General features: G+C 38.4%; 1 protein-coding gene across 1 annotated transcript; it reads left to right on the forward strand.

Annotated features, from left to right (window-relative positions):
* Positions 1-566: 566 nt before the first annotated feature.
* bco1l (beta-carotene oxygenase 1, like) lies at positions 567-8,610 on the forward strand (the record flags this gene model as incomplete). The annotated part of the gene is made up of 11 exons (XM_080876977.1): positions 567-630; positions 1,734-1,862; positions 1,961-2,090; positions 2,726-2,873; positions 3,071-3,218; positions 3,653-3,873; positions 6,371-6,637; positions 6,717-6,822; positions 6,894-6,988; positions 8,229-8,340; positions 8,450-8,610. The coding sequence occupies 11 exons, from the start codon at positions 567-569 to the stop codon at positions 8,608-8,610; spliced, it is 1,581 nt and encodes a 526-aa protein (XP_080733103.1).
* Positions 8,611-10,956: the final 2,346 nt, after the last annotated feature.

The raw sequence follows: 10,956 nt of genomic DNA on the forward strand, positions 1-10,956 counted from the left end.
ACAGCAATTTACAGTTCATATTTAGATAATGAGAATTCTTATCACTGGCTTACAGATTATCAATCAGACCTGAGCTTAAAGATTCATCCAGCTACAATGCAAAAGAAAAATTGGCAATAAGACAGTTTAGAGATGCAGTGATAGTATAAAACATTCAAATAAGTTTGGATTTTTAAATTAAAAAAAATATGTTGTTTCAATTGAATTTTGTGTAAAAACAAAAAAGTGACAGAGCCTATAGATCAAATTAAATAAAAATGTAAAATATAGTTAAAAATTATGTTTTAGTTCTTTTGATTTGTCTGATTTGATGAATGTAATGTAGCTGTGGACAACATAAGCCCAGTTATTAACATCTAAATGGTGCTTGAAGTAAGCCAACAGGCAGACTTTTATTATGAAAAGCCGAGTAAAGTCCATTCCAGCTTACTTACATAATCAGCTGCACTTATGTTTCCTGAAGCCTGCAAGTATCACGTAGTCAGCTGCTGTCTGTGTTTTCAATCAGAGGTGGGACTCAATCGGAGCAGTGCACTCTGGGAGGCTTGTAGCTCAGGAAGAAAAGCATGCAGTCAATTATTTCAAGAAATGGATGTGAAACTCCAGAGCCAGTGAAAACCGAAGTGAAAGGTGAGTTTGAACCATTAAAGAGTTTGTAAAATGTTGAGTCTGTTGGTTTAAAGAGTCATTAATAAATTCAGCTTGCTCTTTTGGAAGGTTTCCACCTGAACAAACAAAAAGAAAACACACAGCTCAAAAGGTTAGAATAGGCTTAAATAGACTGTCTGCTGACATTACCAACATATTCTATTGCAGCAAGTAGAATGTGACACCGATAAATGCATAGCAAACAGGGAGCAGTGCCAAACTCTGAAGACTTGAACCTCCACTTGTTGCAAGTGTAGGTTTAAGTCTCTGTAGAATAAAGTATTTTCTAGCATCTGCCTCCAGAGTTATAATGTTCATTTGTTGTTATGTTTTGTTTATGTTAAATTAGAAACTTTGCAGCTTTTATTGGTCATATAGAGGAAATCCTGAGTAGATGTTTGTTGTATGTGCTTTGCATGTGTCAGACTGAATGGATGACTCAAGTCATAAGCTCTGTATTTATTATTATTATTATTATTATTATTATTATTATTATTATTATTATTATTATTATTATTATTTACCTGTTGTGTGGCACTGGAGTTGCTGACCATTTAATGATTATAATCATGGAGTAGTTTATTAGTAGTTACATTTCATTATCCTCCAAAATTACCTCACAGTGAAAATTCTTCAATACAAATGTTCCTTTATATCAATACCTTAACCAGAACCATTTTCCCATTTTATATATAAGAATCATGACTGTGGTATCTTTAAAACATGGATTTATGGAGATATTTAAAGGACACATGGGGCTTTAATTTTGCATAAATTAATTTCTGGTGGATCTGACTTTGCTTCAGTTATCACTGAAATTAGGATTGTGGCCCTCTATCACTTATTTTTACTGAGCTCTTCAGGTTAACAGTTCTTTCTTAGCCTAACGTCCATTAAAATTTCAAGTTAGGAGTTTACAACCTTTTGATCACTTCACAGTAATCCAAACCCCAAATGTGTAGTAAGATAAAAAAGTTCCACAACTCCACAATGGACCTTTTGGTTAGATTGCTGTCACAAAGCTTCTGTGTTAAGAATGGATTTAAAGCCCATTAACAGTGGTGTTTGTAACCTTTGACCTGCAGGATCTGTCCCTTCCTGGCTGCAGGGCACCCTGCTGAGGAACGGGCCTGGGCTTTTCTCTGTAGGTAACTCTGAGTACAACCACTGGTTTGACGGCTTGTCGCTCATCCACAGCTTCACCTTCAGCAATGGTCAGACTTTGATAAACCTTCAGCATCATTTAACTGTTGACTGTCAGTTGTCCATGTAACTGCTGAATATGTTCAATGTTCTGATATTGCTATTTCAGGTGAGGTGACTTACAGAAGTAAGTTTCTGAAGAGCGACACCTATAAGAGAAACATCAAGGCAAACAAGATTGTTGTCTCTGAGTTTGGCACCATGATCTACCCTGATCCTTGCAAAAACATCTTCTCCAGGTAAAGCCCATCCAGATCATGATCTTACAGAATATATAATACCCAGATTTCAGATCTTTCTAGTTTCAGTCCAGAACAGACTTAAAAAGCTCAAGTTCAGCCCATTCAGCTTTTGTCCACTCTAGCTTTCTATGTTTAGTAGACATAAGAGATTTTAAATCTGGAACCGAATAGTGTAGTACATCTAAAGTCTCTGCTTCAATTTATCATGGATGGATATCACAGTTCTGTGTTAGTTTACCTAGCATACAACAAGAGCTAAATGGATGGATGGACTGATGGACGGATGGATGAAAATAGAAATCTGAATCAAACCTTACAAGTCTTGTGTTATTGGTCCATTTGGGGTTTGATGATTTCAGATATGTACAGACCACTTTAAGTAAACTGGGACAGACTAACCAAGACACTTGAGGTTTTTCTGATGTTTATTTTTTTTAATCAGAATATCTGCTTCAATTCATCAGTTCATGAAAGTGCAAAATGCAATTCTCTGGGTTAGTAAGAGGTTTACTTGCATAACCATTACCTAAAGACGTTTGGTTGATTGGATATTTGTTTTCTTAGGAATGTATACCAATACTGAATTATTTCAGCTGTGTGCCCCAAAAAACCCTTCCACGCTCTCTCACCAGGGCATTCACACACCTCCAGAATGTCATTTCTGACTTTACTGACAACAACTTGATCAACATAATTCGTTATGGTCAGGACTACTACGCTTCCTCCGAGGTCAACTACATAAATCAGATTGACCCTAACACCCTGGAAACTATCGGCAGGGTAAGTTAGTCTGCACATTCTGCCTGGGAACATTTTAAAAAGGTTCAGGTTTTCGTTAAATGGTCCACTGTTGAATACCCAAAGGTAAAGAGTAACTATATGAGTTTCGTTTAGCACCACAGTTGGATATAATGGCAACAAGCATCTCTGTGAAAGATTTGTCCTTCCTCAAATGTACTGCCCTGTATTAATTTCAGAAAAACTACAGGAACCACATTGCCTTGAACCTAGCAACGGCTCATCCACACTACGATGAGGAGGGCAATACGTACAATATGGGAACTGCTATTATTGGTTTTGGCCAGCCAAAATATATGATCTTCAAAGTCCCAGCTGATGCCTCAGGTGTCTGCAGTAATTCATTCTGTCCTGTTTATTTCTGTTCCTAAACTTTAAATCCTCAAGATAAATTATTTAGCAGTAATTAGATATCATTCTGAGAATATAGTAAACCTACGCACAGCAGTAAAGTTACTTATTTGCCATTGTGTGCTCCATGAGCCACGTATTCATTTGATTACAACTTAGGTTTAATTGATTTATGACACCACAATCAGACCTCTCAAAGATGACAGTTGATATGAACTGTTACACTATCATTTACAAAGTGTGTGTCACAGTAGCTCACTTTATTTTCATTTGCTTCATTTACTTTCATTTACTTCATTAATGATTTTTAAATTATTGGTTCTCCCTTTTTAAAATCAAGAAATGAAGACAAGTGAACAGAGTAACAAGCAATTAAAGTGAAGCTTACAACACTGTGTTGACTGTTTCAGATAAAAATCACAAAAAGTCAGCGCTGAGGAAAGTGCAGCAGATCTGTTCAGTCCCTTTTCGCTCCTCACTTTTTCCAAGCTACTTCCACAGCTTTGGCATGACTGAGAACTACATTGTGTTTGTGGAGCAACCTTTCAAACTGGATATTGTCAAACTTGCCACTGCCTACTTCAGGGGGGTCAACTGGGGAGGCTGCCTCAAATTTGATCAAGATGATATGGTAAGTCTTCCACATTTTTATCAACTCCTAATAGTGAAATTATATATAAGTTGTCATTTAAGCTATTAAGAAAAAATCTACTCAGAGAAAAACAATGTTCCCTCTAATTTTTCATGTGTCTAAACGAACACACTAACTCCCTGAGCGGTCCCTTGGACCACTGTGAGCAACAGCAGACGTGTGCACTGTGGTCACACATGGTTTATTAAAATAATTACGGTACGATCTTGTCACTGAAGTGGACGCGCAACGGGACATCATAGCGTGGCTCAAGCATGTTCATCATAGTTTAAACCCCTTGTTTTGCACAAGGGAATATGACCTCCCGTCTGCAGCTAAACACCCCAGTAGCTTTTGTAATAGCTTTAGCCTGGTCGGATTGGGCAGCAAAGGGCTGCTTAAATGCCGCAAACTCCTCTGCTCCTCCACCTGGACCGCTAGCACTGATCATAACTATGGCTTGACAGACTGACCACCCACACTATACACATACTTTTTTTCCTTCTTTTTCGAATCTTCATATCACGTGCGTGTCGAACCGTGGAGTGGGATCGGTTCGGATTATGGATCAACCGTGATCCGTTACACCACTAGTTAAAAATAACTTGAACTCCAATTTTGAAAATACAACTTTCTTTTCTTTATAAAGCTCTGACTTGTGTATTATAAGTATGAGTCTGTGGTCTGGGAGGTAGTCCTGTAACTCTGTCTGCAAAATACAGTGTATAATGACCAATGTTGGGCAATTAATTATATAGTTGTTTTCAAAAAAGTAACTGAGTTTTGCAAACAACAAAGGTTTTTGCAGCTGTTTACCTAAAAAAGCAGCCAAGGCGGTTTTTTAAATAAACATTTCAAACTATTTACAGAACAATCAGCTGTTCTGCATCAAATTTGATGCCACACAAATTATTTGTGCCACTCCAAAAATAATTTCTGTCCACTATGAGCTAAAGGAGAAAAACAGCCTGATACCTGCAGGCCTGACAACAGGAGATGTATCACTCCTGTATCACCTGTAACATTCAGCAGTCGCCTCATTGTTCTGACACACACAACAAAAACTACACTACACACTAACTACACAAGATTTGCGCTAAACGTCACAAATATCTCACATATCAAAACACCGCCGTCACTCCTAAAACTTCCCCCTTCCTAAACAATAAATGCCATGTTGCCATATTATTTTTTTGATTGGTGACATGGTACATTTTTCCACCAACAGGAAAGGGTGGGGATTTTTTGGTTTTGTTTTTGCTCACAGGCGGAGAGTGCTTTCGAGCGTTTTACTTATAAAACGCTGTTTTTACTGTTTCTTCCCACAGTAAATATAAACAACGACAGTATTCAGGAAGAAAACCAAACATTGCATATACTTTTATCATAACTCTGATTTTACGTGGCCTATCAACACGATTTAAAAACTGGTGTAAAGTCCACACTTTCTCCGTCAAGGTGTCCTGCTCACATCTCCAATTGTTGTACATGTTGTCATTAACGTGGCTTCACTCCACATCAGCCACGCCGCTTTGCTCGCTAAAACACCGGTGTCGCACATAAGGACGCTGTCATAGCCTGTCAACAACGTTGATTAGCTGCATATGAATGTAAATCGCATTATTGGCTGGACTATGGGATAAGGTGGCATTGTTGTAATCCCAAACGGGAGCAGCCAGTCACTCACTGACTAACACTGCAAAACAGAATTGTTAAAGTCTTAATTTTAATTTCAATTCAGGTAGATTTTTTTTTTTTTGGTGCGCAATGCAGATTTTCTGTGCGCAGAGACCGTGTCAGCAGTGCGCAATTGCGAATGCGCGCAGCTTAGAGGAACATTGGAGAAAAACTACACCGACAGTATATACTGATTATTTGTGGGATTCCACCTGGCTCTCTCCTTGGCCCTTCACATTTGTAGTTTAAGGTGCAATGTTGGTTCTCTGTGCCACTGTGGGCACCAGAACAAATTGAAAAACATGAAATGTTACATACCATCACTCTGTTAAAGCATGCTGCCTCCTTAAAACCAAGCAGAAACGTCTGGGCTGAAAAATGAAGCCAGTGGTGAAGTACCAAAAATTGCAGATCTTCTTTTTGCAGATCTATTCTAGCCTGAACAAATGCCAGGAAACCAACCAAATAATTGCATGCACTGCCATCAAAAATAGAACAGGCAACAGTGTACTACAAAAGTACACTGCACAAAAGCACCACTAACATAGTATAAAATTATTTATACAAATTTAAATCATCTTAAGATATGAAATAACACAGAATAGAAGCGATACTGCAAATACCGAGTTTGTCATTTTCTATTTTGCTGGATTTACTTATTATGTAAAACTAGACTCTGATTTAAATTTTCCACAACAAGAAATTGCTCATTGCTGATTTGAAGTCTCCCAAGAAACCAAAAAACAATGGATTAGTACATTTCTGGTTATAACAGGTATTTGAGGTTTTCCGTAATACTGTTACCTGTTTTCTTTTCCAGACTTTTTTTCATATCATCAATAGAAAAACAGGAAAGGAAATCTCCACATGTTTTCATGCCGATGCCCTGGTGGTTTTTCACCACATCAACGCCTATGAGGATGACGGCCATGTGGTGTTTGACCTGATCAGCTACAAGGACAGCAACCTGTACAACATGTTCTACCTGGAGAACATCAAAAAAGAGACTAGCAACTTCATCCAGAGCCATAAGAGCTTCTCCCCACCATCCTGCCAAAGATTTGTTATTCCGCTCAACATCAACAAGGTATAGTTAGTATTTAGTGAAGATTCACTCACACTTACATTCTATTTCATCAATAAATAACAATGTACCTGTTCTTCAGGAGTCTCCCAGGGGATCTAATCTGGTGACTCTGACTGACACAACGGCTCAGGCAATTTTGCAGGAGGACGGATCAATCTATTGTCAGCCAGACACCCTTTTTATAGGTTAGTCATCCACAAAGTGACTGTCATTAAACGCTGTCTGATCCACCTAACGAGTCTGATTCCTCTTGAAGGTTTGGAGCTGCCTGGGATCAACTACAAATTCAACGCTAAAAAGTACAGATATTTCTATGGGTCCAGGCTAGAGTGGTCTCCTCATCCCAACAAGGTGAAGCAACATTATTGATTATCGATTTATTAAATCGCTTTTGATTGCTTTTGGGGTGAACAATTATACATACATGAACCACATTTCCATGTAGTTAACATTGGACACCAAATGTGATTTTTTTCCTAAACATTTATCCTTCTATCTTCTGCTTCTTATTGGGGCCTGGGTCATAAGGGTAGGAGTCTAAGCAGTTGAGCTCTCGCTCTACTGGCCACTACCTTCATCCTTCCTAGGGGGAATATCAAGCTTTTTCCACACCAGCTGAGAGAAATATTCTCTCCAGCACGACCTGGTTCTGCCTGCTGGTCTATTCCAAGTTGGGCATGCACCTAGAAGCTTTTTTGCCCAGGATGCATGACTAAACCACCTCAATTAGTTCCTTTTAATGTGGGCATCCAAGCTCCCCACTCTTTCTGGAGGTGAGCTCAGTTGTCACTTGGAGGAAGCTCATTTCAAATAATCAAGCTTTTAAATTGTCAAAATGCATCCATAAAGCATCTGAAAATGAAATTTCATGGTAATAATGAAGCAGCTAGTCTAAGACATGAACCCCAAAGTCCTGAGTTTGACCAGTTTTACGCCTGAAAAAATAATGGTCTGGATTTTGTTTTTAAGTAGGATTCCCTTAAGATCAACTTGCGTAAAATGCAAAGCCAGAGACAAAGCATTAACCAGCTCCTTCTTCCAGCCTTAAATGACCTATATGCAAGCAGGACAAGACAAGCAAAACATTTTAATAAGCATTCAAATGAATTAAAGCAAGGTCCCTCCAATTTAAATGTACCCAATTTCATGGATTAATTATGGTCCAGGCCTCCATTTCAACATCGGAAACAGGGGGATGGGGGTGGGGGCAGCTTTGGGTAAAGTTTTGTAAGTTTTGTAGGAAAATTGAATTGAATATCAGTCAGTAACGCAAATTCTGTTTCTTTACATGAAAACGACAATAGGTATCTTCAAGTGCTAGAAACAACTACGACGCTGGCTGTATTTTATGCACTATAACTTCCACAGATGCACATATGAGGATGAACAATCTTAATCTTAATCTTAGACTAATCAAGCTAAATCATTCAGTCAGCATTTTCAAACAAATAAAGTGAAAACGTCAGTTACTGTTGGCCTAGTATGGTGCTGAATACTCAAATCTGTGAGGACAGTGAATGCCTGAACCAAAATTAGGATGATCTATTCTAAGGTTGTTGAGGTCTGCTACTTTAACACTATGACCCAACAGATCGCCAAGTTTGACATTGTTGAAAGGAAACACGTTGAATGGGTGCAGAAAGACTGCTATCCTTCAGAGCCAGTGTTCGTCGCATCTCCCGGAGCTGTGGAGGAAGATGATGGTGAGAGCTACGCTGTCAAGCACACAAACTTATATATTTAGAAACCACAATAATGGTTGATGTGCATAGAGCAAAATGTGTATTTCCATTGTATCTTTTCCTTATCCAGGAGTCATCCTGTCATCCATTGTTTCTGCGGATCCCAGCATTTCTCCGTTCATGCTCGTGCTCGATGCCAAAACGTTTAAGGAGATCGCCCGAGCCTCCATCCCCACCACTGTCCACATGGACCTCCACGGACTTTTCATTCCCGCTGCTGATTCATCATAGAATTGAATCTTTTAAGTAAAGTAGACAATGAAGTCAAACTTATTTTTAAAAAACCTTTTAAGCAATGTCCAGTGTTAACAGTGGACACAAAAAATCTACTGTTACTCGCTTTACCTTTGCTAATCTTAAAGCACTTTAAAAGACAGGTTTAGGGGAATGTATAGCATTAAAAATGCAAATGAAGTGAGATCAGCAATGTTTGAAAATCTCATTATAGCTGCACAAAGTTTCCACCTCAGTCACGTGTAGAAACTTTTATGGTAAGTTAACATTTCTTTTTATTTCCAGAGATTTTATTTTGTAACATAAAAATGTTGAGAAATTAAGCATAAAACACAATTACTTTAATACATAAAAGCTCTAACTACTCAACTTTTAGACTGAGATATGTCTTCTCATGCAAACAACAAACTTACTGTTTGCTGCCCTAATTTAAAACCTAATGACCTGAGGGGTCTCAAGAGAAAATGGCTACTGTGTGTTATGTTGTTATGATGTCCCAAATGAACCAACACGAGATACTCGTCAGACCCCAAATATTGCCCTGTGGTTGGGTGCCCCCACCAATCAGTCAAGTTTTCCTCCATGTTTCCTTTTGAGGTGTTATTTCCTATTCTTCGTCGAAATCAAGAGTCTAAGGATGGAGGCTTTTGTTGGCTGTACAGATTTGTATTTTGTGATACAGAGCTATATAAATAAACTAATCTGACTTAAATGTAAGTTATTTTGTCTTTTTTTCCTTCTGCTGTGTTTCCATATTATTTATGCATGACCATATTTTGATATTATAGTCACAACAGCACCTGATGCTTCATTTATTGATAATGTGGTGAACTGTACAATAGAGATGCTTCAAACAAAATTCCAGTCAGGAGCTCGGCACAATTTCAAACTGGTAGAGAAATCAGCTCCTGAGTTATGGTGCAGATTGATATCAAGGATGGTAGAACGGATTCATCCTTGAGTTTGACATAAGAACTAAATTACTCACTATTCACTATATAATGGACTATTTAGTGACTTTGACATTTTGTGGTACTGCCTGAATATAAAGAGAGTTTTACTATAGTTTATATCCAACGATCACTTTAGGGGAGAGCGGGGTAAGTTGTCACACGGGTAAGTTGTCACACTGTTCATAACTCCAACACTAGAGGCTCTATCTCAAAAATGAAATAGCCACTTTGTGTGACTTCTTCTTCTATAGTCAACCTCCTGTTCACATGTAGTCAAGACTGCTCTAATCTGAGGTGAGCACATCTTTTTTATTTTTTTGACCTAAAAGGAAAAATAAATCACTTTAAATTTTCGTCAGTACAACTTTGTTAGGTATAGATGTTACAAATTATTATTTTACACAAAATAGAGGAGACATTAACGTGTCTTTTGATACTTCAGCTGATGTGCTATGTTGAGCTAACCCTGACATTTAGCCAAAATTAGCATAAATGTCAGTTTGGGGCAAGTTGTCTCATTAACTTTGGGGCAAGTCGTCACATGTGACAACTTGCCCCAGTACAAATAAATGCTCCAAAAAATTGATATTGTAATTCATTTGTATTTGTAATAAGGTTTTTGAAGAAAGGAAGGAGAGGCAGGAATTAAGGAAGGAAGGAAGAAAGTAAGATGGTTCGAAATTATCAACGAAAGACAGAGCGTGGCAGAACACCACCTGACATTATGTTAAAGGCAGTCAGGCAGGTAAAGATGCAGAACAAATCAATCAGAAGTACAGCAAAGGATTTTGACATAAATTACCGTACTCTAACTCGGTATTGTCAAAAGATTACCAGAGAAGAAATTGAAAGTCAGACAGCCATGCCAACAACAATGGTTGGTTATACAACGCCAAGGAAGATTTTTTCCCCTGATTTGGAAAAGCAGCTTGTTGAATATATTACTAGGTCAGCTGACATTTATTTTGGTCTGTCACCAAGTGAGGTCAGAAAGCTTGCCTACCAGTTTGCTGTGGCACACGAACTGAAGTTTGTGCCTTTGTGGGCAGAAAAAGAAAAGGCCAGCAAAGAGTGGTTTACAGGCTTTTTAAAGCAGCATACAACATTGTCACTGAGAAAGCCAGAAGCAACTAGCCTTGCCAGGGCAAGTAGCTTCAACAGAGAGAATGTCAATGCTTTCTTTGACAACTTAGAGAAAGTGTTATGCAAATATGAGTTTGGACCAGGAGACATTTGGAATGTTGATGAAACTGGGGTCACCACTGTACATAAACCAGACAAAGTGTTGGCCAGACGTGGATTCAAACAAGTAGGGTCATTGACCTCTGCTGAAAGGGGAACCCTTGTCACACTGGCCTGTGCTGTCTCAGCCATAGGGAATAGTTTACCT

This window comes from Rhamphochromis sp. 'chilingali' (genome assembly GCF_963969265.1).
Source record: "Rhamphochromis sp. 'chilingali' genome assembly, chromosome: 3".
In the NCBI taxonomy this organism is placed as follows: Eukaryota; Metazoa; Chordata; class Actinopteri; order Cichliformes; family Cichlidae; genus Rhamphochromis; species Rhamphochromis sp. 'chilingali'.